Source organism: Muscardinus avellanarius (genome assembly GCF_963383645.1).
Source record: "Muscardinus avellanarius genome assembly, chromosome: 1".
NCBI lineage: Eukaryota > Metazoa > Chordata > Mammalia > Rodentia > Gliridae > Muscardinus > Muscardinus avellanarius.
The window spans coordinates 130514311-130540991 of NC_137786.1; the positions used below are offsets into that span (position 1 = coordinate 130514311).

Genomic DNA, 26681 nt, shown 5'->3' on the forward strand with positions numbered 1-26681 from the left:
AAATAGGGCTAGGAATGTAGCTTAGAGGTAGAATGCCCTGGGTTCAATTCCCAATACTGCAAAAAAAATCTTTAAACTTTATTATTATTATTATTATTATTATTATTATTATTATTATTATTATTTTGGTAATACTGGGGATAGAACCCAGGGGCCTTCTACTACTGGGCTATACCCCGACCTATTTTATATTTATTTGAAAATAGAGTCTCAATGAGTTGCTGAGAGCCTCACTAAGTAGTTGAGGCTGGCTTCGAACCTGTGTGATCCTCCTGTCTCAGCTTCCCAAGTACTGGGATTACAAGTGTGCGCCACTACGCCCGGCAGCTTTGAACTTTAAATGAGTAAATATATAATAGCAACAATCTATGACCTGTCCTTCTGCAGGCTCTTTCTTCTGACTCATCAGCCTTCCTTGCAGTCAGCACCCCTCTTTCCCAAAGACCTGCAGCTTCACTGTTTACCTGGGGCACTACTTTGGTTTGTGTGGCAGTGGCTGGCACCCGGATCTGTGGTCCTGCTGACATCGGTGGCAGTGTCTGTGCTGGCCCTGCTGACTGCTGGGGGACAGCAGAAAGGCTGGACTGGGCAACCACCCGCACCTGGGGCAGTCCAGTGGAGCCTGAGTGGTTCACAACCCGGGCAGTAGCCTGTGAGCTGGGAGGAGTCTGGCTGGAAGCTGGAGAAAGCATCGTTCCTAGCTGTGGCATTGTTGGTGAGGACACCAGAAGAACCCTATGAATCAGAAAAACAAAAAATATTTAGGCCAGCCAGCATGGTGGTGCACACTTGTAATCCCAGCTACCTGGGTGGCTGAGGCTGGAAGATCACAAGTTCAAGGCCTGCTTGGGCAACTTAGCCAGGCCTATCTCAAAGTAAAATTTTTAAAAAGGGTTGGGATGTAAATCAGAGGTAAAGCACTCTGGGTTCATCCTCCAGCTGCCCTCCCCCCACCGAAACAAACAAACACAGGACACACATAAATGGATTTTGGCGAGGAAAAGCTAGAAAAGAAATGGAGGCACTTACCCTGAGCTAGTCTTAGCTGGTTCTGAGACAGTGGAAGGGCCACTTTTGTTCACTGAGGACACAGGTGGAGGGGAAATGGGAGTGGTAGGCAACGCAGGCGTGGTGGGGGTTACAGGCGTGACCGGGGTGGGGGGCATACTGGAGTCACTGAGGCTCATCTGGCTCTGCTCCGAAGGGCCACTGCTGAGGACCTTCAGGGAGCTCTCCTTGCTATTGGATTTCTAGAAAGGAAGAAAAAGGGGAATTCACTACAGGTGTCAGGATGGTGCCACAGAGGAAGGCACAGGCCCTGGGGCTCCTGACAGTCAGGTGAAGGCCCGGCACTATGCCCAGCTCCTCCCCCCCAAGGTCCCCAAGGAAGACGCCCTCATGAGGCACTTACCACCTTGGATGGGGGCTTGGGTTTTTGCTGAAGGGCTTTTCTGGCTTTTGCTGCAGCTGCTTGTGCTTGGTGTATTCGCTCTGTAAATAAGAGTGGTAGGCTTCAGCAAGAGTTGGACTTTAGCATACTAAGGGGGTTGGGGGAGCTTACTAAACGCCAAGGCCTCCCTGGTGACTGTATCCTGCCTACATAATTCTGTTCTGCCTGAATGCCAATGACAAGAAAAATACAACTTGGGACATAAAACTAGAAGCATCCTTGGTGTAGTAGAGCATGTGGCCCAGGCCTCACGCACCAAACTCTTCCTCGCTTCGGTCACGATGTAGGTAGATCCACAGCTTTCGTCCAATATCATATTTTACACAAGGGTCTTTCTCATAATGTAGCCGATCCAGGGCACCACTCACTACTGTGTTCACCTAAAAACAGAGCAAAGGGAAGGAAGGGCCCAGTCAGACCCAGACAACAGAAGTTACCTGGAATCTAGAGAAAAATCACTATCACAAGCTATGATTCACAGCTGATGAACAGATGATCGCTCAGCCCAACTGTGTCTTCCCGATGCCTCACCAAGTCACTTGGGAGAAGGAAAAAAATGCTGTAACATTCCCAGTGATGTTTTCACTGTAAGGATGCTGTGAGCTCGTGACTGTAGCAGCTTTTCCTTTACAATAAGCACAAGTAAAGCATACCGCCTGACTGCATCACTAGCTAGGGATGTAAACTCAGCAGCACAGCGCCTGTCTAGCACCCTCGGGCCCAGGGTTCAACTCCCAGCACAGGAGATCAAAATGTGTTTCACTGGCCACAAGGGCTTTTGGTCCTCACTCTGCGTTTTCCAAAATATCTTTTTTCCCCTTCTTCATTCAAATATGGGTTTGTTTTGGGACAGGCTCTCAGTAGGCTGCCCAGAACGGCCTTGAATTCACAATCCTCCCACCTCAGACTCTCTATTAGTTGCAATTATAAGTATGGCCCACTGAGCCTGGTTTTCCTCATTTCAGTTTTAATTTATGTTAGGAACTGGAGAGTGTGGTTCAGTGGTAGAGTGCTTACATTTCCAATGTGAAAAAAACTGAAAAGTGATTTCCTTCCTTTTCTCTCCCTCCTTTCCTTCCTATTACTGGAGGTTGAATCCATGGAGTACTCTACATCAGAGCTACATCCCCAACTCCTCCTTTTCTTAAATATTGAAACAGGGTCTTGCTAAGTGGCTGAGGCGGCCTCATACCTATGATCCTCCTGTCTCAGCTTCCCAAGTACTAGGATTACAGGCATGTACCACTGCACCTGGCTTAATACGCCTTCTTAGATCTATTCTGTTAAGAAAGTAGACAAGGCTGTTTCTCCAACTTACCTGAGTGCTAGTGACATCTGGTGCAAGAAATTGGGAGTCCTTGAGCAGTTCACAGATCTCTGCACGTGTGCCTTCTCCATTAGGCAGCCGAGCTGCAGCATCCCGAACTGATGGTATCAGAAAACCAAAAGCCCAGGCAGGAGTCAAGCAGGGCTCTGCTGAGGAGCAACGTCATTCCTGACCTGCTCTGCTGGGTGCCCTCCCTGGGGTCAGTGCCTCTCAAGCAGCTTGACTCTGCATCAGGTGCACACCGCCCCCTGGCGGCTGGCAGCGTTGCCACTGGTGTTTCCTACATATTTTCACATTTACAAGTGGAAATGAAGGTTCACTGATACCTAGGAACTCAGTGAGTCTACAAACTCAGATAAGAAAATTGCCTTTCACTGAAATTTATTATTTCCTTCAATTATGAACAAAGCTCAGAGACCAAATATTGGCAGTTCTGTAACAGAAAAAAAATACTTCCATGTTTTACAAGTGTTGATAGCTTCTTCAACATGAGTAGCTTCTTCTGTTAACCCTAAAGACTTTACTTTATATATTAAGAATTAGTATCATTCTCCTAAGCATGTTGGTGCACACCTGTATTCCCTGTACTTAGGAAGCTGAGACAGAAGAATCACAGGTTCAAGGACAGCCTCAGCAAACAGTGAGACTGTTAGCAACCTAGAAAAATTTGTTTCAAAACAAAAAATAAAAATTGGGCTGGAGAGCCGGGCATGGTAGCTCATGCTTGTAATCCCAGTGCTTGGGAGGCTGGGACAGGAGGATTGTGGGTTTGTGGCCAGCCTCAGCTACTTAGTGAGACCCTGTTTCAAAGTAAAGAATACAAAAAAAAAAAAAAAAAAAAAAATGGCTGGGGTATAGCTCAGAGGTGGAATACCCCTGGGTTCAATCCCCAGTACTAGGGGGAAAAAAAAGGCTGGGGATGATGTAACTCAGAGGTAGAATGCACCCCTCCCAGTATCACCAAAAATAAATAAAATAAAAAATTAACATCATTCTGAGAAGGGGTCCACATGGTACAAAAAAAAATTTTGTTTGGTACTGGAGACTGAACCCAGAAACATCCTGCCTCTGACCTACACCCCCAATGTGATTTCTTACTTGACAGTGTCTTGCTAGGTTGATGATTAGTATCACTACTTGCTGAGGCTGTCCTCGGAACCTGTGATCCTCCTGTCTCAGTCTCCCTAGTACTGGGATTATAGGTGAGTACCACCATATCTAATTACAAAAGTTTTTTTAAGAAAGCAAATTTCATTACTTGACTTACTGAGCTGGCCTGTGAGCAACTCATGAATGAACATAAATACAGTGTGACTTCAGAAAAAAATACTGTTTCATGGCACTGATCTCTCAAGGCAGAATACCTCCTTCATCTCTCAAACTACAAAGTTTCAAATGCCTGACCCCCAAAGCCACCTATGGGTGGAAGAGGGAGCTGTGTGTGGGGAGAGGGTTGATAACAGAGAGGCAGAAAAGACAGAGCTCACTTGAGGTTAAAAAATAAATAAGCTTCAGGGTGAAAAAACAAAGCCCTGCTAATGAGTATACACCACATACCAAGAGACAGGATGGTGACATAGGCAGGCCGGTCAGAGCGCAGCAGGGAGTGTTCTCGAGCCTTGTTGAGCGAGGTCTCCTTGTCAAATACGCCCTTCACTGGCCCCACCACAGACTCAAAGCCGTGCATGCGGAAGGTGAATGCCTTATGGGGTTGGCTGTATCTGTACCGCTCCTACCCAGAGAAAAGGAGGAAGGCTCCTGAGTCAGTCAGTGGGGTTCTCTCTAGACTGCCTTGACCATCAGGGAGCCGCATTGAGAGATTAAGATAAGGAGGAGACAGGTAATTCCGGTAGGGAGATGAGCCAACCACAGTGAGAAAAGGACAGTCCTCCGAGCTCATCATTCAGCAAAGGACAAGAAAGTAAACCACACTTTGCTATTTTGTTGATGAAATCAGTAATCATCAGCTTTCCTCACATCATTCTTCCCTAGAAAGTAAACACCAGCCAACAGGGTACCTCAGGTAAAGGTTGCATTTCCTCTGAGGAGGTGCGCTCAAGGAGAGGTGGGTCAGTGCTTCTCTGGGCACCACCCTCAGGGAGGCAGAGGTGGTGGCTTCTAGGTATTTCTTACCTGCTCCTGAAACACCCGTTTTTCCTCCCCTGTGCTGGGCCGCACCACATAGTCAGTTCTTCTGGAACATAAAGAATTTTGTCTCAACTCTGAGCACAAGCAGGTGGGTCACAGACTCATTGCCCTCCTTAAGCACCTGGTACCATTCTCTTTTGCAATATGAAAAAATGTCCCCTCAGGGTGTGTGTGTGTGTGTGTGTGTGTGTGTGTGTGTGTGTGTGTGTTGCGTGAAGGGATTGAACCCAGGGGCTAGAATTCTACCTCCAAACATCCTCAGACCACTTTTATATTTTATTTGGGAACAGGGTCTAGGTTGGCTTCAAACCTTCAGCCAGGGACTGGCTGGCTTCAAACCTGTAATCCTCCCATCTCAGACACCCAAGTTCTGAGATTATAGGCATGTGCTACCATGCCTAGATCCCTCAGAAGTACATGACTCCTGCAAAAATCCCCTTTCTAGCTCCTATTGTATAACTCCTATTAGCAATTCCAAAATGACTTGATTCTTACAAATTTAAGAAAGCATTGGGGATATGGAAAAGAGGCTGATGTTTTTACCTACTGTTTTGAGTTCTGCTGCCAGGCTCAACCTGAGCATAACAACATATTCAGCCTTAGAAAAGTAAGGACAGTGAGTGTGTTAGATGATATGGTTGTTTTTTCCTGCTTCCCAAAGAAACTACATAGAACTTGAGTTCCACACCCCTATTATGTGAGCCCACACATATGACACATTTAGCTTGGACCTCTGCTGGAGTTTAATAATCTGATTGTGGAGGCTGGGAGCAAGGCTCAATAATAAGCGTGCCTAGCATCCATAAGGACCTGAGTTCAATCCTTGGTACTGCAAAATAATAAAAAAAATCTAAATGCAAGCCAGGCATAGTGGTACACAACTGTAATCCCAGTACTTGGGAGGATGAGACAGGAAGATCACAGCTTGAGAGTAGCCTCAGCAACCTACTAAAACTGTTTCAAAATAAAAAATAAAATGGGGCTGAGGATACTAGAGCAGAGATAAAGTGCCCCTGGGTTCAATCCCCAGTACATAAAAATTTAAACACTGGGAGGCGAAGACAGGAAGATTGCAAGTTCACAGCCAGCCTCAGCTACTTAGTGAGACACTCTGCAACTTAGTGAGACCCTTTCCTAAACAAACAAACAAACAAACAAACAAACAAACAAACAGGGCTTGGGGTATAGCTCGGAGGTAGAATGCCCCTAGATTCAATACCCAGGACTGCAAAAAAAGTAAAAAACTTAAAATTTTTAAAAATCTAACTGCCAAACCACACCAGACAAAAAAGTGCAACATGAAACACTATGATAAAAAGAGGTCAAGACTAGAAGTTAAGGGCTATAAATTCAAGTGAGAGTCCGATTCCTAACCTCCAGCAAGTCATGGTACCTCATAATCTAATTTCTTTATAATAGAAATGACGAAGTAGGATTCGATGATCATTCTAGAAGAAATCCCAAGGAGCGCCTACCTACAAGGTACAGCAGGTCCTCTCACAGACTCTATTGCACAAACCCCTTCCCCAACCCTCCCAGTCAAGAATGCCTTCCAAGGGAGCCATTCCTACTGGTGAGTATATACTGCCCTCTGCAGGTATGCTGAGACAGGTAAAAATCAGTGGATTCCTAGGACCTCAAATATAGCTCTTACAACTAAGATATAACACGGCAATTTCATGAGAGACTACCCATCACTAGAGTATTATACTCACACTCGAGGGACAGGTGTCGTGCCATCTGAGCTGTCTTCATTTTCCTGTTGGAGAAAAATATCATATTAATAGATGAACAGACTAAAGAATTTTTGATAATTTGAGAGCTCTGGAAACCCAGCAAGCAAAGAGTTGATATTTTAGAACACCATACCTTACAGAAGGCCTGATCTTTGGTCTCTAGCCATAGCTGGAAGAGTGCAGCTAATTCTTTTTCATTATCTTGGGACTGACCTGTAAAGGGGGGGGGGGGCGGGGGGAGGGACAAAAAAAAAGATCTACATTGTTACTCAGAACCACACTTTCTCTTCATCTGCTATCTATGCCAGGAGAGACTGCAATCAGGAGGGCAAGGGCCCTTTGCATATACAAAGCCCCTCCGCTCACCCTTGGACCTCCGCTGACGTCGCCGCCTCTGCAGACCATTCTTTCACTAGTCTGCTGAGCAGCCACTGTGTGCCTGTTGCTGCATGTGAAGCAGCTGTGGTCATTTAGGGAACACAGTCTCTGCCCTCCTGGAGTTTAGTCAAGCGAGGACAGAACACCTATTAAATGAAACCACTTCTAAAAGTGGCAGGTGTACAAAGGCTGTCAGGGCAACACACACCAAGGATGAGAGAAGTGGGGCACAGAGGTATTCCACATGCTGGCAAGAAGCAGCAAGTCATCCCCTAGGCAAAAAAACTCAACTCCCCCTCACCTGCCTAGAAAGAGAAAAACACTCCATGCCCTCCTCACATGCCACTCTGTTCAGACTCCAGCCGTGGCTCTTGGCACACATGGTAACTAAATCTCTTGCCCAGGTTAGAAGTTACCATGGTATCAGCATATCCTAGGTCAGCTCAAGAGCTACATTTCCCAAAGAGGCCATTGAGAACGCGCTCCTCGGGACACTCATCCTTGTCTTCACTAGTCAACACAGGATACCACCAATGCCACCCCCACAGGAACCCAAGTTCTTATTCCCAGACTACTCTTCTACCTGTCTCTGTGCCTTCTAGAAACGCTACTGCACAACCAGCAATTCCCCTATAGCCTAGTCTTCTCCCAACACGCCCTCTACTCCTGTTTGACGTGAGATCTGCCCTCCCTTGATCCCAGCCCTGCAGACACTGAGTCAGTTCACTCTCTTAGCTACATCCACAGGATCAGGAGGAAGAAGTAAATTCCTCCTTTACCCCATAGCTGGTCCCAGACATTTCTCCCAATTATTCTAGAAAAATAAAAATAAAAACAAAAGCCTGTTCCAAATACAGAGTCAAGAAACAAACCCACACATACACTGTGAATTCATTTTTTAGGAGGTCAAATACATACAATGAGAAAGAGGTTATGTAAATAATTGTGTTGAGGAAACTGGAGATCACATTAAAAGAATGAAATTAGCCAGGCTTTACCTGGCTAATTAGCTGGGATTACCCTTGTAATCCCAGTACCTGGGAGGCTGAGACCGGAGGATCACAGGTTTGTGGCCAGCCTCAGCAACTCCTGAGGCCCTCCACAACTTAGTGAGACACTGTTTCAAAATAAATAAGAGCCAGGTGCGGTGGCACATACCTGTAATCCCAGTACTTGGGAGGTGGAGACAGGAAGATCACGGGTTTCAAAATAGCCTCAGCAACTTGGTGAAGCTTTCAGCAACCTAGCAAGACCTTGTTTTCAAATAAGAAATATTATCAGGCTGGAAGGTGTAGCTTAAGAGTAGAATGTCTTTGGGTTCAGTCCCCAGTACCACAAAAAAATAAAAATAAAAATAAAATAAAATAAAATGGTAAAATGGGGCTTGTGGTATAGGTCAGAGGTAGAATGTGACTGGATTCAGTTCCAGTACTCCCCCACACACAAAACAACAAAAGACCTCAACAGACATTTCTCATTTCTATACTCGACATCACTCATCACCCATCACAACAGTGCAAGACAGGTTGGTGGTGCATAACTGTAATTCTAGTAGGCTGAGGTTGCCAGTTCAAGACCAACCTCAGAAAAGAAGGAAGACTCATCAACCTAGTGAGATCCAGTTTCAAAACAAACAAAATAAAAATTTAAAGGGGCTAGGTGTGCAGCTCAAAGACAGAGTGCCTCTGGATTCAATTTCTAGTGCCACCAAAGAAAAGAAAAAGGCATGCTACTGCTCTCTGCTCCTACGGTTAACGTACCCAATCACTCCTCACAGGGCTCATCTTCCCTCGTGACTCCACTTTTCCCATCACCCCATATCCACATGGACAGCCCATCCAATAGCCTAACCTCAATGATGGCCCCAGTCACGCCTTCCCTCTACTCCAGCCCAGCACTCACTCTTACAGCACAACTGCACTCTGCCATTACCCAAAACTGGCCTATCTTCAAAATCCTAGGCTATATTTCTCAACCCTGGCTGCCCTTCAGACAGACAGGGAACTTCTGAAAATACCAAGGCTCAGACCCCATCCCAAGCAATTAGCCCAAACCCCTGCCCAGGCATCAGTGTTTTTAAAAAGTTCCTTGATGAACTAGCACGCGGCCATGGTTAAAAACTTACATTCTAGGCCAGGCGTGGTGGCGCACACTTGTAATCCCAGCGCTTGGGAGGCTGAGACAGGAGGATTGCACAGGTTCGAAGCCAGCCTCAGCTACTTAGTGAGGCTCTCAGCAACTTAGTGAGACCTTGTTTCCAAATAAAATATAAAATAGGTCTGGGAGTATAGCCCAGAGGTAGAAAGCCCCTGGGTCCTACCCCTAGTGCCATCAAAATAAAATAAAATAAAATAAAATAAAATAAAATAAAATAAAATAAAATAAAAATAAACCTACATTCTGCTTTCTGGCCACAATCACTTGAACTTCTCCTTGCGTACTGACTACCATCAAAGCTTTGCTTTGACCCAGCAGAACAGCTGGTCCACTGACACCTCTATTTCTCAGCTCCCATTAGCCCCCACCCATCCCTCTTTTCTCCTAATTCAGCAGATTCCAATCCCACCATTTGAATAACATGCTTCTCAACAAAGTAATGCTTTCACCTCTGCCCTTTGATCTTTGAAACATTTCCTCTTACTAAAACTCAAATTCTGTAACTATCCACATTCTGCATGCTTCAAATCAAGCAGCTGAGGGCTGCATGAACAGCCAGAGTGCCAAATAATGCTGGACATGGTTGCGCACCTGTAATCTCAGAACTTGGGAAGCTGATAGGAGGAATGTGGGTTCAAGAGCCGGGCATGGTGGCGCATGCTTGTAACCCCATGCTCGGGAGGCTGAGGCAGGAGGATTCACAGGTTCAAAGCCAGCCTCAGCTACTGAGTGAGGCTCTCAGCAACTTAGTGAGACCCTGTCTCCAAATAAAGTATAAAATAGGTTTGGGAGTATAGCCCAGAGGTAGAAGGGCCTCTAGGTTCCACCCCCAGTACCACAAAAAAAAGAAAACTCTATTATGAATTAATCCCAAATCATTAGCATTATCAACATAAATGCTGATGCTATTAAAAAATGTCTCTGCAGACCTCTCCTTCTCTCCATAGTTTCCTTCCCATCAACACTTAATACCCATCTAAGTTTTCTCCCACTTAAAAAAAAAAAAACTCCTCTCTTGGCCATAAGTCCCCTCTTCTATTCCCTCCCCAATTTCTAGAAAGAGCTATTTAGAGCCGGGCATGGTGGTACACGCTTGTAATCCCAGCATTCAGGAGGCAGAGACTGGAGGATCGAGGTTTGTGGACAACCTCAGCTACTTATGGGGCCCTTCGCAACTCAGTGAGACTCTGTTTCAAAATTAAGACTAAAAAATAGGGCTGGGGGTGTAGCTCAGAGGTAGAATATTCCCGGGTTCCACCCCCAGTACCCCCCCACACACACACACACACATACACACACAAAGCTATTTAGATTTTAGATTCACTATACAGAGTTCTATGGCATACATCAAGGGGCAGGAAACCAGTCACCTGCTCTTGTCAAGTTTTATAAAATATACCCTACCTGTTCCCTGTTCATTTTATCTTCTCTCTGGCTGTTCTGCATTCTAAGGACAGAGCTGTGTGGTAGCAACAAAAGCAGCTAGCACACAGTATGCATACTTACTACCTATCCTGTAAGAAATCCAGCAGGATAGCCACTGTGCCTGCTGGCATTGTGAGCCACCTCTGGCCCACAGCCCTCAGTCCCCATCACTGCAAGGAGTCACTCTTACCAGAACAATAGAGGCCAGCAATCTCTCTCAACTCCCCAGCCCTTCTACTCTGAGTCAACCTGCAGGGTCTCCTCCCATCTCTGGCGCCACCTCCTCTCCACATGTGCTGTACTAGCTGCCAAGTGAGGAGTTTTCCCAAGGCTTAGTCCTCAGCCCTCTAAATCCTCTCTCTCCTTAAGCAACTATATACAGTTGGGCCTGTACCCACGGGTTCTACACTTGAGAATTTCAGAAGAAAAACAATGTTGAGTTACCCAATTATCACCATCATGAGGTAACAGCCACCGGGCTTCTTCAGGAGCATGTTATGGCAACTGACACACTAAGCAGGACTTTAGCAAACAAAACAAAAACAAGGATCTTTTTTCTTAAAAGCTTATTTGGGCCAGTCATACAGCTCACTACACAATATCCTCAAGAGCAAAGCTCATTTTTAGTATTAAAAGAAAACTCTAGAGCCGGGTGCGGTGGCGCACGTTTGTAATCCCAGCGCTTGGGAGGCTGAGGCAGGAGGATTGCACAGGTTCAAAGCCAGCCTTAGTGAGGCTCTTGGCAACTTAGTGAGACCCTGTTTCCAAATAAAATATAAAATAGGTCTGGGAGTATAGCCCAGAGGTAGAAGGGCCTCTAGGTTCCACCCCCAGTACCACAAAAAAAAAAAAGAAAACTCTATTATGAATTAATCCCAAATCATTAGCATTATCAACATAAATGCTGATGCTATTAAAAAATGTCTCTGCAGACCTCAATGCAGCCATCACCAAACCATATCATAGTAAAAGGACCATCCCACTTCAGCCTTGGTGAGCCAAGGTCCAATTGGGGTTGTGATAAAATCCACACTTTAAGAGTACAAGGGAGGTTGGGCGTGGTGGCACATGCTTGTAATCTCAGTATTCAAGAGGCAGAGACAAGAGAAGTGCAAGTTAGAGGGCAATCCCAAGGTTAACAAGGCTCTATGTCAAAATAAAAGTAAGAAGAGAGCAACCAGGCATCATGGCACAAACTTGTAATCCCAACACTCCTACGTCCCAGGAGGATTGCAGATTTGGGGCCAGCTTGGCTACCTAGTGAAGCCATCTGAAACTTAGTGAGACCCTGTTTCAAAATAAATAGGATAAAATGGGCTGGGGATGTAGCTCAGAGGTAGAATGCCCCTGGGTTCAATCCCCAGCACAAGAAAAAAGGAAGGAAGGAAGGAAGGAAAGGAAGGAAGGGAGGAGAGAGGGTATAGCTTGAAGGTAGGATACCCCTGGGTTCAATTCCTAGTAACAACAAGAGTTCCTTCACAGAGCCACAAAAGGTCTGACATTACCTGTTTTGCCCATGTTCTGACTGGAAGACTGAAGTAACTTGTGAGAGGGAATGAGAGGGGCAGGTGATAAGAATTACTTACCAAGCAATTTCCACTGCTGGGTTTTCTCTTTGAATTCAACAAATGGAGAGAAACTGGAAGGAACAGCTACAAAATAGATTGTATGAACAAGCCACATGGTCAGAGAGTGCTAAACACAGAACAAACAGCCTGCACCTCTGAGCTCAGAGAGAGCCTCTGAGCGTGTCCCAGTGTGGCAGGAGATAAAGCACAACGCACCCAATGAGCACAGTAGCTGCTTATTTTAAGATTTAGACAAAGGAAGAAATACAGTACACCCCCTCCCCCCCACACACACACACACAAAGGTGCATTACCTCGGCTTTCTCCTGAAAGATACTGCAGGGCAGGCAACACCAACTCCGCCCAGTTGGGGGCTGCTGAGAACCAGCTGTTGAGGGAGCTGGCTGGAGATGACTGCCAATCCAGAACTCGCTCCTCCAGCTGAGGGGGAGAGGAGAAACCCAGTGAGGGCTCACTTCTACGTCAGCAATCTGGGATGTACTGAGCAAACTGGGTACATCTGTCCAAGCTGCCCAAGTCCCAGAAAAACTGGCTGCAGATCTTTAAGAGGAACCCACCATACCTCTGCTCCACAAAGTAAGGAACATAAAAAGTTTCAACAATTTCAAAACTCTAATGTACATCTGACTTTTCCAAAACTCTTACCATAGGAAGGCTAGCCTGATTTTCCAGCAGCAAGATCTCTAATAGAAGAGAGAAGAAACTGGAAGATATCTCATTGATTCCAAGGCAAGGCTTGAGGTCTTCCAGAGGTCTGATGAGGGAGAAAAAACATAAGAACCCAAAAGACCAAGAACATTCAATACTGGTTCAGATTCTCCAGGGCTCAGGGCTTGTAGGTCCAACATTCACAGTCGACTCACACAAGTCCCAAGGTACTGGAGACACCCTCAGCTTCCCCGCCGAGCCTGAGCTGCGTGTACTCTCTACTGCTCACTTACTCTTCCTTGATAGCAGGTATGGTAAGAGGAGACGGGGCCTGTGAGAGAGGTGGGACCCCTTCGGCATTGCTTAGGGTCTCAGCCAGGTCCTCTGTCTCTGACTTGATCAGCTTTATTTTCTTCTTCTTTTTTTCCTCTTTTTCCTTTACCTTTTTTTTAAGGACAGCCAAGTCATATAAAGCTGAGAAGAAAAAGCAACAAAAGTCACAGAACTGCCATTTTACAAAAGAAGAGAGAAGGGTATTTTCTGCATATTAATTTCCCAAGAATCACCAAAGACAGAAAAGTCTCAGTAATAAAGTATTTCAACTTAAAAAAAAAAAAGCCACCGGGTGTGGTGGCACACACTTGTAATCCCAGTACTTGGGAGGCTAAAACAGGAGGACCACAGGTTCACAAACAGCCTCAGCTACTTAGTGAGGCCCTCTGTAACTTAATGAGATCCTGTTTCAAAATAAAGAATAAAAAATAGGGCTGGGCATCAATGTAGCTTGTAGGTAAAATGCCCCTGGTTCACTCCTTAGTACCATGCAAAAAAAAAAAAAAAAAAAAAAAGAAAGAAAAAGAAAAAGTCAATGGGTGATTTGCAGCTTAATTTTAACATCTATTGATCTTGTGAACCCATTTTAAATTCATAAAGGCAGTAACAAAATGAAGGTAATGAGCATGAAAGAAGGTACAGTTTCATTTCTATCTACCACAGACAATACAATTTAACACCATTCAGGCAGAGGCTATCTGGAGGGGACCCACAGTCCTTTACCTGCTAGTGAGCCCTTCCTGCCGGCATTTACTCGAGTCATGATGTCACTGAGGGTCAGGTCCCCTGTCAAAAGGTCCGGGTGATCCTAAATGTGATATGCAGAGATTTGGTTATGGAGGCCCAAAAAGGAAACAAACACTCATGGTAACTATGCCAATTTACTTAACAGATACAGTCAGATGTCAAGTATACCCGAAGAAATCATGATGAATTGAAAATATACAAGACTGCTGGGTGTAATGGTACATGCCTATAATCCCGGTGACTTAGACAGCAAGTTCAAGGCCAACCTCAGCAAGTCAGCAAGATCCTGCCTCGAAACAAAAAATAAAAAGGGCTGGTGACTGGTGACATAGCTCTGTGTGTGTGTGTGTGTGTGCATGGACACTGTGTCTGTGTGTGTGTACACAGACATAAAAACTACTGTTCTTCATAACAGTGCATAGGAGATCCCAGTTTTAACCTTTCTGTTGTATAGCATTTAAAGCTCATAAAGTTCTTCTGTATTCTTTACCTCATGAGCTCTTCAAGCAAACTTACCAACATTATTATGTTACAAAGTATAAAAAAAAAGGGCTCAGAGAAGTTCAAGATCTGCTTGTGATCTGCTTGATATTGTGGTAAGTGGAAAACACACAATGAACTTAGTTCTTCCAATGTGGTGCTTTTCTCCTTGATGGCTCTGACTCAGGTTGGCCTGTTTCTCTTCCACTGTACTCTGGCTAGTGGCCTTCGATTTAGTTGAGTGGCATGGAAATAGTAAAGAGCAGAAAGCATGCAGGGCTTGGATCGGCTCTGACAGTTACTGACTACAGGGCCAAGACAAGCTCTGTAACGTTGCTGAGCACTGCTGAGGGACACAGCGATTCATTCCTACACCAAACAGTGTCGCAGTGAGGACTGAAGTCTGCCTTATAAAGCCAAAGCATAGTTGTTGTCTCACATTTTTTATGCCAACCAGCCGCTCTGGTTGCTCCGTCCACTCACAATGCTAATGTGGTGGAGGCGATTACTGGCCTCGTTCTCAGGACAGCCATGCTAAAGACATTCCACTGAAAACCACAACCAGCCACTCCCAGCCCATTCTTACTGGTTGATGTTTCCGCTTTTCATGGTGCTTCTTTAACATTATCTTCAGGTCACTGTCCCCTAGTTCTATTTTATCTGAGGGAAAATGAACCAACCACATAGACTAGGTCATTCACTACAATGATGCTAACATTTAAAGCTTCCTGGTCTCTAGTGACAGTCAAAAGTAAGATATCCCCCAAGTTTCTCTTCTGACTCCTGTGTACTACAAGTACCAAAAATCATCACACAGTCACAGGATCAGCACTTTTACTTTTCTATAAACTGGCCAATAAATGACTTCAGTTACTTAGCTGACATAAAACCCCGCTATTACTAAATTTTTCCCTAGTACTACTATTTCAAGATCCCACCTTCTTTAACTCCAAATACCAGCTGATCAACCCAAGGACAATTTTTATTTTAATGTTTTTTTGGTGGTACTGGGGATGGAACTCAGGGGCCTTCTACCTCCGGGCTACACTCCCAGGCCTATTTTATATTTTATTTGGAAACAGGGTCTCTTAAGCCAGCTGAGGCTGGCTTCAAGCCTGTGCAATCCTCCTGTCTCAGCTTCCCAAGCGCAGGGATACATGCCCGGCTACAAGGACAATTTTTTAAACAAAACAAAACAAAACAAAAGCCTATCTCTAGACATAAAAAAGCAGATTAAAAAAAAAAAAAAAAAGGCCTCCCTCAACCACTTACTCTAAGGAGCCCTGCTACCTCCTTCATTTCTACACTGTGATCTTCCAGGACGGCAGTGGCATCAGCCCATTCTCACCTGTGGTTTTCATATCCGTGGTGGAAAGCGTGGGCACCACCCTCAGGGGCACCGCAGGGCTAGGAGAACGCGCTGGAGAGCTCGGAAGCCATGAGCTGAGATCTTCAAAAGAAAATTTTTCTTGTAAATCCAACGTGGCTGTGGACTCCAATAAGGGAGATTGGGTAAGTGGCCATTTGGGTTCAACAAGGCTAAGCCAACAACATGGAGGCCAGGGTTCCACATTCCTTTCTGACCCTTCCCCAGATGAGCTGGAGCACAGTTAGGTCATTTAAACGGCTCTTGCAGGAAGAGAGACTTCAACAGAGTGATGGGGTCGCATTGCAGCAGGCCAACAGTCACTACTACTCTCCTGTAAGGGGAAAAGCAGTTCTCTCAAGTGGCACAATGGCACCCGAAGGCCTACTGTGGAGAGACCCTGCCCTGTGGGGATGCGTCAAGTGGTTCTCATCCAACTCAAGTGCCATGGGCATGGGTAAAAAGGGCACAGACCCTCCCACCTCACAGCAATGTCTCACTGACTCCAAGACCAGGGGCTTCTGAGTCCCAGGGTCCACCCCACCCATCCCCAGCCAGCACAACTTGGAGGGCTTCTTTACTGGAGAGATAAATGGCTGCCACTGGCTCCAATACCCCAGCTACTCCAAGTGCCCAAGGACACTCACCCTCTTCATCAGAGGACAGGGCCGTGTCGCCACATTCCTCCTTCACTTCCCTCAAGACCTTCAGGTATCGCTGCTGCGTGCGCCACTCCCGCTCCTCAGGGCTGCGGGACGGTGAAGGGCGCTTCTGCCGGAAAGGAAGGGCTGGGCCACTCCTTCGGGCCATCTCCAGGAGATCCTAGGAGGAGAGCAGATGGGGGTACTTGTAGTCATCACATCCTTCCCTGAAACAAGTAGCCCTGTAAGTCTACATTTTACTTTCTTCACTTTTAGACAAGCTTAACTCCCTCCCTTCCAGGTCACAAGGATGTACATATGTAAATACATCTCAATAAAAAGAGCCTATATTAAGGCTGGACATCCCTAATCTAAAAATCTGAAATGCTCCAAAATCTACAATTTTGTAAGTACCAACATGATACACTAAATGGAAAATTCCATACCTAACCTCACAAAACAGAGTGAAGTCAAAATATAAGCACATCAAAAATAGTGTGTAAATTACCTTCAGGCTATGTTTATAAGATATATAAGACATGAATTCCACCAGTACCACAAAAAATAATAATAAAAAATAGGGCTGGGGGTGTAGTTTAGAGGTAGAATGTTCCTGGGTTCCATCCCCAGTTCTGCAAAAAATTTAAAAGACATAAATTTCATGTTTAGACTTGGCTCTCATCTCCAATATCTCATTATATGTATGCAAATATTACAAATCTGAAATCTAAAACACATTGGCCGGGCGTGGTGGTGCACGCTTGTAATCCCCACGCTTGGGAGGTGGAGACAGGAGGATCGCGCAGGTTTGAAGTCAGCCGCGCTGGCATAAGAGACCCTGTTTCAAAAATATAAAATAGGTCTGGGAATGTAGCCCGGAGGTAGAAGGGCTTCCAGGAACCCCAGTACCACCAAAAAATAAAAAATAAAAAAAATAAAAAAATTAAAAAAAAAACACTTCCAGTTCCAAGCATTCCAGATAAGGAATATTTAACCAGTATTGCATGATGAAAATTTCTATATCTGAGTTTTGAATTGTTTCACAGAAAAAAAAACACTTAAAAAACTCAAAACAAAGCTGGGCGTGGTAGCGCTCGCTTGTAATCCCTGCGCTTGGGAGGTGGAGACAGGAGGATCGCACAGGTTCAAAGCCAGCCGCGCTGGCTTCAGAGACTGTTTCCAAATTAAAAAAAAAAAAAAAAAAAATAGGTCTGGGAGTGTAGCCCATAGGTAGAAGGGTTTCCAGGAACCCCAGTACCACCAAAAACAAAAACTCAAAACAATTCTCCCACTGAGGTTTATATTCTGTGTGTCTATCACAGTATTCAGAGACCTGTGCACAATTGCATCTCAGTTTTCCTCAACTACCAGTGATAGAACTGAAATTCATTTGTTTAACTTAGTAAATTAAAAAGCTACTTTACAGCTGGGTGTGGTGGCAAATGCTTGTAATCCCACAAGAGGATGAGGGTTCACGACCAGCCTCAGCTACTTAGTGATGCCCTCCAAAACTCAGTGAGACCCTGTTTCAAAATAAAGAATAATAAATAGGGTTAGGGGTATAGCCTAGAGGTAGAATACCCCTGGGTTCAATCCCTAGTATTAATTTAAAAAAAAACTACTTTATTTCATGAATTTTAGAAATCACTTATTTTTTCATGCTTTAACATCTTTGAAATCAGAGTACATCTTAAAAACGTATCATAAGAAAAATATACATGAATTTTATGTGGCTTAATTGGTAGCATTTTTTTCTTAGTGGTATATTTTGTACATTTAAACAACTTCTTGAAATCACAGTATCTGTGAGTTCACTGCCCATGTTTCATATCCAGTTGCCAGCACTACTTACACTCCGGGAAGCAAGAATCTGCTTCAGCAGCCGATGGAAATACTGCTGCTGGGAGTTGAGGTATCGCTTGTACTGTGACTTGAAGCATAGTTGCCGATACTTGACCACCTCAGGGTTAAAATGCCCATCTTAAAAAAAATATAAGTATAACTATATATACATCAATCAGTACACATTTAATGACTGTTTAAAAATGTGGATAAAGAAAAAAGTGAATACTTAAAGAGAATCAGGAAAGAGAATTAAAAAGAGAATGCTGAAAACTGATAGATCAATCAAGGCTAATAACAACTGCAATAACCACATAATACAACTGTCTTCATCAAAACTAAAGTATGTCACTAGTTCAAGTCAAATATACAGAAACTTTTGCCTTGCCAGGCATGGTGGCACTTGCTTGTAATCCCGCTATTTGGGAGGCTGAGACAGGAAGATCGCAGGTTCAAAGCCATCCTTGGCAACTTAGTGAGGCTCTGTTTCCAAATAAGAAATAAAATCAGGCTGGGGGTATAACTTGGAGGAAGAATCCTAGGTTCAATCCCCAGTACCAAGGAAAAAAGAAAACTTCTGCCTTGCCATTCCTTATTTTGTATCCTCACACAACTAACATTGTTTGGGGGAAGCATGCCACCCCTACATAACCTCAAAAATCCAACTAGGCTTCCCTTGCTCTGTTCTATAGAAGAGCAGACAGTGTCCTCCCACCTAAAACTCCAACTCTGATGAAATAGATCTCTGACAACCACAGTGGGGACTTCCTCTTTAAACTAATAACCCATCAAAGTAGGGAATGCAGCCAGGTGTGGGGTATACCTGTAGTCCTAGTTACTCAAAAGACAAATGGGAGTATCTGACCCCAGTTCAGAGACAGCCTGATAAATACAGTAAGACCTCATCTCTTAAAAAACAGAAAGAAGCCTGAGGGTGTGACTCCATGGTACAACACTTGCCTATCATGTGTAAGGCTAATGGGTTCCATCCTCAGCACCCAAAAAAATGCCTTTTTTCTTTTTGTGGTCCTAAGGATTGAACCCAGATGCATTTTACCTCTGAGCTACACCCTCAGACCTATTTTATTTTTATTTTGAAACGGAGTCTCACTACTCTCATCTTATTTTGATGAGAGTCTCACTACTAGCTAGGGCCTCAAAACTCATGATCCTCCAATCTCAGCTTCCCAAGTACTAGGATTACAAACATGGGACACCACACCCAGCTTAAAAAAATGCTTTTAAAGGAGAGAATGCAAATTTTAAATCTTTAAAACAATGAGATTTAAAATTTAACAAAATTCAAAGAGGTGTGCTATACTTTCAGGGCATCCTATCAGAAAAAAATCACCCCAGAAATAAGGAGGGAAGAGGCTTCTTCTGGCTCCTCTTTACAGGATGGAGGGCAAATTGTGAATTAAGCATGGCCCCAAATTGTTTTGCAACCTCTGAAGTAAAAGCTGATTCAGGCAGTATCACTAATGGAAGAAGCCACTATGTAAAACAAAGGCTTTCAAAAAATTAAGTTTATGCTGGACGTGGCCGCATATGTTTGTAATCCCAGCATTTGGGAGGCTGAGACAGGAGGACTGCAGTTTGCAGCCAGCCTCAGCTACTTTAGTGAGGCCATTTGCAACTCAGTGAGATCCCGTTTCCCTGTTTCAAAATAAATAAAAATTGGGCTGGGAGTGTAGCTCAGAAGTAGAATGCCCCTGGGTTCCATCCCTAGTACCGCCCAAAAGAAAAAAAAAAAAAGTTTATCACATAATTCCAAAGTATCACTCCACAGATTTCTTAATTATAAGGGAAAAAAGGTGCCCTTTTAATCAGAAGTCTGACAGACACTCCTTAACCATGCGATCACACATGGTATTACCAACAATAGAAAAGCGACAACACGTGCCTCCTGAGGTGACAAAACAGAAGGGACATTTCCTATACAGCATTCCTGCCAAAAGCATTGGACACAAATCTAATCATGAAACGAGGGGACAAATTCCAAGAATTTTACATTTTACAAATCAAGTCTCCCAAAGGCTTCAAAAATATCATTAACCAGAAAGACCGTAAAAAAGGGCAAAAGACCTAGGTGGAAAAGCTAGAGACACAAGATCCAAACACAATGCCTGAACCCTGTGTGGATCCAGGATTTAAACAGTAGCTTACAAAGGACATCTCTCTCTCAGAAATAATTTTAAAAATGTAAACACTGTATATTCTATATTATTTGCTCATGGCAAAATTTCTTGGGTCAAGTAACAGGACTGACTGGTGCAATGTCATGCTTTTACAGGGGGGAGAAAAGCAAAACAGTAAGCTGTTTTTAAAAAAACATTGAAAGGCTACTCATAAAGAGCATCTCTGGGATGCTAGTAATGCTTTGTTTCTTGTTCTGGGTGGTGGTTACACAGCTAAGTTCATATTCTCTACTCTATAGAAAATTCAATAAAATTTTATTTAAAAAAAAATTAGTGAGCCAGGCATGGTAGCACACGCTTGTAATCCCAGTTCTTGGGAAGCTGAGACAGGAGGATCCGGGTTTGTGCACGGCCTCAGCTACTTAGCGAGGCCCTTTGCAACTCAGTGAGACCCTGTTTCAAATTAAAGAATAAAAAATAGGGCTGAGGGTGTAGCTCAGAGGTAGAATGTCCCTGGGTTCCATCCCCAGTATAGAAAAAAAAAAAAAAAATAGTGATCTGGAAGTGGTGGTGCATGCTTGTAATCCCAGTACTTGGGAGGCTGAAACAGGAGGATTACAAATTCACGGCCAGCTATTTAATGAGACCGTCCGTAACTTAGTGAGACCGTCTTTTAAAATAAAAATAAAAAAGGGCTAGAGTGTAGCTGGAGGTAGAATACCTCTGGGTTCAATCCCTATTAAGTATTACATGGTAGCAAAGTATTACAGAAAGCCACTCTCTATATTGGGTCAGTTTTTTTTGTTTTGATTTGGGGTTTTTTTGGTGGTACTGGGGTTCCTGGAAACCCTTCTACCTCTGGGTTATGCTCCCAGACCTATTTTTTATATATATATTTGAAACAGGGTTTCTTAAGGCAGCGATCCTCCTGTCTCCGCCTCCCAAGTCCGAATATATTGGGTCAGTTTTTGCACATGAAAAAGAACAGACTAAAAGGAAGAGCTGGAGGTGGCAATACACACACCTACTCTCGAGGCTAAGGCAGCAAGATTGTAAGTTCAAGGTCAGCTTGAACAACTAAGCCAGATCCTGTCTTAAATACAAAAAGAAGGGCTCAGGATATAGCTCACTGGTAGCTTAGCCTGAGTGAAGCTCTGGGTTCAATCCCCCAGTGCCTCGTGCACGCACACGCACACACACATGAAGAAAGGCATATACACATACAAGAACAAGACCCCTCAGTCCACCCTGTCAGAAACAGAATACAGACCTCTGAAAAGCTTCTGAGCAATGTGCAAAGGGTTTCCAAAGCGGAAGTTCTCCCCACTGAAGAGAGCCAGGATGAGCTCATTCTGCTGCTCAACACTGTCTGCAGGAAAGTGAGGCAAAAACTGCTGGAGGTGTTCCCGCTGAGAGTCACTTAATACTTCCTGCCATGTGGAGAGGCTGACGACATCAAAGAATATTTCAGGCTAGGAGAATTTAGGGAAAAGTAAACAACAGGAAGATAAGTTAAATGTGCATTAAGTGTATACGATAAAATATTTCCAGCATAAAATTTATCAGTTCATCATTTTAAGTGTATATATACAGTTTAGTGATTATATGTATATACCCACATTTGTTGTTCAACCATCACTACCATCCAAGTTTTTATTTTTTCCCCTAGTACTGGGGAATGAACCAAGGGCCTCTCACAGTCTAGGCAAGCACTCAACCACTGAGCTACATCCCCAGCACACCCTGCACTCCCACCCAGCTCCCTCTCTTTGTTCCTTAAACCACTCCTAGCTACCAGTTCTTTTTTGAAATTTTAGGACAAGGTGTTACTACGTTGCCCAGGCTAAGCATATGTTCCTCCTGCCTCTGCCTCCCAAGGAGCTGAAATTACAGGCACATACCACTGTACCTGGCTTATATTTTTCAAAGAGAATTTCAAAAATTCCAATGACCTTTACTTAATTCTCAAAACTTAGAGGTTCTTTTGCTTATTTTGCTTTTTGTGGTGCTACGGATTGAACCCAGGGGCATTCTACCTCCAAGCTACACCCCCAGCCCTTTATATTTTTTTATTTGGAAACAGGATCTCGCTAAGTTGCTAAGGGCCTAACTTGCTGAAACTGACTTCGAATCTACAATCTTACTGTCTTATCCTTCCAAGTACTGATATTACAGGCATGTGTTACCAGCCTGGCTAATTTAAGTTATTAAACATAACATATACACCATAATCTTATATCTAACTGCAAATAACAATCCAAAGAGCCAGGTGCAGTGGTATACACCTGTAATCCCAGCTACTCAGGGGGCTGAGGCAGGAGTTCTGCAACTTCAGGTCCAGCCCAGGCAACTCAGACAGGCACTATCTGAAGATAAAAAGAGCTGAGGATGTAGCTCAGTGGTAGAGCACTTGCTTAGCAAGCATGTGGCCCTGGGTTCAATCCCCGGCACTGCAAAATAAAGAAATAAACAAGCAAACAAATTATCTCAACAGAAAGAATCTCATTTGGAACTCATCTCTATCAACAAGAGTATGATGGCAGACATCTGAACTGAGCTTAAACTGAGTAGCAAGAATGTTAACATGAGAGGAAAACTTGAAGAGTTAAGGTCAGTGGCTGAGAGTAAGCGGCAGCAGGACACACTTCATTTTCAACTCACTAGTTATATACTGAATATAGATCTACCAAGTACTAAGCTAGACTGGCATATATAACATCTGGATGGAGGAACAATTAAACATATAATTAGAATGTAATTTAAGAAGTGCTGATGTAGCCGGACGTGGTGGCACAGACTTGTAATCCCAGCATTCGGGAGGCTGAGACCGGAGGATCTCGGTTCACAGACAGCCTCAGCTACTTAGTGAGGCCCCCTGCAACTCAGTGAGACTGTTTCAAAATAAAGAATAAAAAACAGGGCAAGGAGTGTAGCTCAGAGGTTGAATGCCCCTGGGTTCCATCCCTAGTCACACACACACACACACACACACACACACACACACACACACACACACAAGTGCTGATGTAAAGCCAGGCATGGTAGCTCACACTTAAAATCCCAGCATTTGGAAGGCTGAGACCGGAAGATCACAGTTCAAAGCCAGCCTCAGGTACTACTGACTGAGGCCGTTTGCAACTCAGTGAGACCCTGTTTCAAAATAATGAAAAATAGGGCTTGGGGGTATAGCTGAGGTAGAGTGCCCCTGGGTTCCATCTCCAGTACCACACACACAAAAAGAAGTGCTGATGTACACAAAAGTACACAGCATCAGAGAAGCCCACCAGAGTGTGATATTTAAAATAATTAAAGAAAGCCAGGTGTGGTGGCACAGACTTGTAATCCCAGCATTCGGGAGGCTGAGACAGGAGGCTCGTGGTTTGCGGACAGCCTCAGCTACTTAGTGAGACCCTGTTTCAAAATAAAAATACAAAATAGGATAGGGGGTGTAGCTCAGAGGTTGAATGCCCGAGTTCCATCCCAGACCCACACACACAAAAATGTAATGATAATAATAATTGAAATGATAAGGAAAAGGAAAAAAGAAATCCAGAGTAAAACCATAAAAGCAAAATAATACAAAAAGCAGAGCCGGGTGTGGTGGCGCACGCTTATAATTCCCGCGCTTGGGAGGCTGAGAAAGGAGGACCGCGCAGGTTCGAAGCCAGCCTCAGCTGCTTAGTGAGGCTCTCAGCAACTTAGTGAGACCCTGTTTCCAAATAAAATATAAAATGGGTCTGGGAGTATAGCCCGGAGGTAGAAAGCCTCTGGGTTCCACCCCCAGTACCACCAAAAACAAACAAACAAACAAAAAGCAGGAGTTCCTACAGGGGAAATGGAGAGGGGTACCTAGGGGCTCTAATAGTGGCTATATGCATGGATTTTTCATTGATGTTCATAGGTTTTGTTGTTCTGAAATGGCATCTCACTATGTTGCCCAAACTGGTCTCAAATCTCTTTTTTAGGGGGGAGGTAGGTGGTTCAAGATTGAAACCAGGGGCTTTCTACTCTGAACTACATCCTCAGGAAGATGGATGTAGTGGTGCACTCCTACAATCCCAGTATTTGGGAAGCTAAGACAGGAGGATCGCAGGTTCAAGGGCGCCTTGGCAACTTAGCAAGGTCCCTTAGGAACTTAAATAAACCCTGTTTCAAAATTTAAAAAATAGGATTGGGAGTATAGATCGGAGGTAGAATGCCTCTGGTTCACCCCCCAGTACCAATAAATAAATGAATGAAGAAATGGTAAGAGACCACTCTGCCGACAATGTAGAAAATAAAACTGAGCACAAAAGACTGAAAACTTTTTTTTTTTTTTTTGGTGGTACGGGGGGTGGAACCCAGAGGCTTTCTACCTCCGGGCTATACTCCCAGACCTTTTTTATATTTTATTTGGAAAAAGGGTCTCACTAAGTTGCTGAGGGCCTCACTCAGTAGCTGAGGCTGGCTTCGAACCCATGCGATCCTCCTGTCTCAGCCTCCCAAGCACGCGGATTACAAGCGTGCGCCACCACGCCCGGCTAGACTGAAAACTTAAGAGTGGTTCAGGTGGTTACCTTCCCATAGCACAGCTGCTATGGGAAGGTAACAGAGAAGAGCTTGTAAATGATATTACTACTTACATCCTCCAGAAGGTCTTCAGGCAGACTAACCCTGGTGCCTCCTAGCAAGCAGTCCTCCATGATGCGGGTGCCATGCCCATCTCCACATGGACCAAGTTCCAGGGGATCCGTCAGCATATGGTCTAAGGAATCCATTATTTCTTCTTCACAGGTACTCTAGACAAACAGATGCTTCTTAAGACAGAAATTCCAGGAATCTGGTTGATGCTAATACTCTTCCAGAAAAGACTCAATCTCATTCTTACAACTTGCCCTTACCCCCTAGTGACACCTGCCGTTCTCCTTCCCTTCCACACTACATTCTCGTTGGAATTTTCACATCCTATTTACTAAGGCTCTTTTCTCAAAATGCTTCCATTGTAACTCCTAAATTCACAATACTTGCATTTTATATAGTAAAATGAACTCTGCAATTAAATGATAAACAGATCACTGCTAATAATTTGGAGTTCTCAGGTCAACAACATCTCTAGCAGAACATAATTTCTTTAACAATTGTTTTCCCCAGTGGATGTGGTGGCATACACCTGTGATCCCAGTACTTGGGAGGCTGAGACAGGAGGGCCTCAGGTTGAAGGACAGCCTCAGCAAGTAGGGAGACTTAGTAACCGAGCAAGATCTAGTTTCAAGACGAAAAATAAGGGGAAGGGATGTAGCTCAGTGGTAGAACACTTGTCTAGCTTGTGCAAAGCCCTGGGTTCAATGCCCAGTACTGCATAAATAAAATAAAAAATAAAAGGGGATGGTGGTATAGCTTGAAGGTAGAATGGGTTCAATCACCAATACCACCACAAAAACTAATAATAACTGCTTTTTTCTTAAGCAATTAATTCTTTGTTGTTAGAAAGTTCACTAGAAATCCACATATACTAGTAAAGCTCAGACAGTTAACAGTTACTTCATGAAGGCCTAATCAGTGTCAGATCTTTCATATATCTCAATTAATTCTTACAATTGTGCATATTATACCTACTCTACAGATAGTAAAACTGAAGCTCAAAGTATGTAACTTGCCCAATCCCAGGGGCAGTCTGCCTGCCTGCAAATCTATGTTCTTAACACTTAGTACCTCTTGCATAAACTCTCAATATCATGAAAAGAAAGCTTTTTGATATTTTGTAGGCCCACATAAACTCCACAGGTTCCAAACACTCAACTATGACAACCAGTAAAGTCAGTGGCCAATCTGCCTGGCCCATGTGATCTTTATAACCACATCAATTAATACTCCTTTTCTCCTTCTTGTAATCAATGAAGACTGCTAACCACCTTTGGAAAAGTACACACTGAAACATTTTCAGAGGGCATCTCACAAAGCTAATGGCTGAAATCAGGTGTAAAGTTGAGACCACAGGACTAAGCAATGCCAAGAGAATCACAGACAGCATGAACTCAAATCACTTTACAAATATATACTAAATCCCCTCTCTAGCTCCTATTCCTATCAAATGGGCTAACAAGCACAAGAAAATGGAAAGAAAAATTAACTTAAGTCAAAATATCAGAGTCCAAAAATCCTACCTCACCAGGTGTCAATTTCCTTATCTGTAAGATAAAGAGGAGCTGGACCAGGTTATTTCCAATACTGAATTCTTGCAATGAATCAGCTAAGTGACAGCTTATATCACCTAACGCAGGTATTTCCCATTTCTAA

General features: G+C 44.0%; 1 protein-coding gene across 4 annotated transcripts in view; it reads right to left on the minus strand.

Moving 5' to 3' along the window:
* Positions 1 to 25177, minus strand: part of NFRKB (nuclear factor related to kappaB binding protein) — a gene marked incomplete at both ends in the record, with an annotated part of 34995 nt that extends 9818 nt beyond the window's left edge. Inside the window, 20 exons of one of the 4 annotated variants that reach the window (XM_080719473.1) lie at positions 465 to 735; positions 1030 to 1250; positions 1412 to 1491; positions 1707 to 1830; positions 2769 to 2875; positions 4335 to 4509; positions 4911 to 4971; positions 6641 to 6684; positions 6795 to 6874; positions 12208 to 12273; positions 12504 to 12630; positions 12856 to 12964; positions 13152 to 13332; positions 13915 to 13999; positions 15005 to 15078; positions 15767 to 15904; positions 16432 to 16606; positions 18278 to 18405; positions 21676 to 21877; positions 25028 to 25177. In XM_080719473.1, coding sequence (XP_080575599.1) covers positions 465 to 735; positions 1030 to 1250; positions 1412 to 1491; positions 1707 to 1830; positions 2769 to 2875; positions 4335 to 4509; positions 4911 to 4971; positions 6641 to 6684; positions 6795 to 6874; positions 12208 to 12273; positions 12504 to 12630; positions 12856 to 12964; positions 13152 to 13332; positions 13915 to 13999; positions 15005 to 15078; positions 15767 to 15904; positions 16432 to 16606; positions 18278 to 18405; positions 21676 to 21877; positions 25028 to 25162 — 2583 coding nt within the window. The remainder of the gene's footprint in view (positions 1 to 464; positions 736 to 1029; positions 1251 to 1411; positions 1492 to 1706; positions 1831 to 2768; positions 2876 to 4334; positions 4510 to 4910; positions 4972 to 6640; positions 6685 to 6794; positions 6875 to 12207; positions 12274 to 12503; positions 12631 to 12855; positions 12965 to 13151; positions 13333 to 13914; positions 14000 to 15004; positions 15079 to 15766; positions 15905 to 16431; positions 16607 to 18277; positions 18406 to 21675; positions 21878 to 25027) is intronic. The other 3 variants (XM_080719472.1, XM_080719471.1, XM_080719470.1) reach the window with 3 other exon arrangements.
* Positions 25178 to 26681: the final 1504 nt, after the last annotated feature.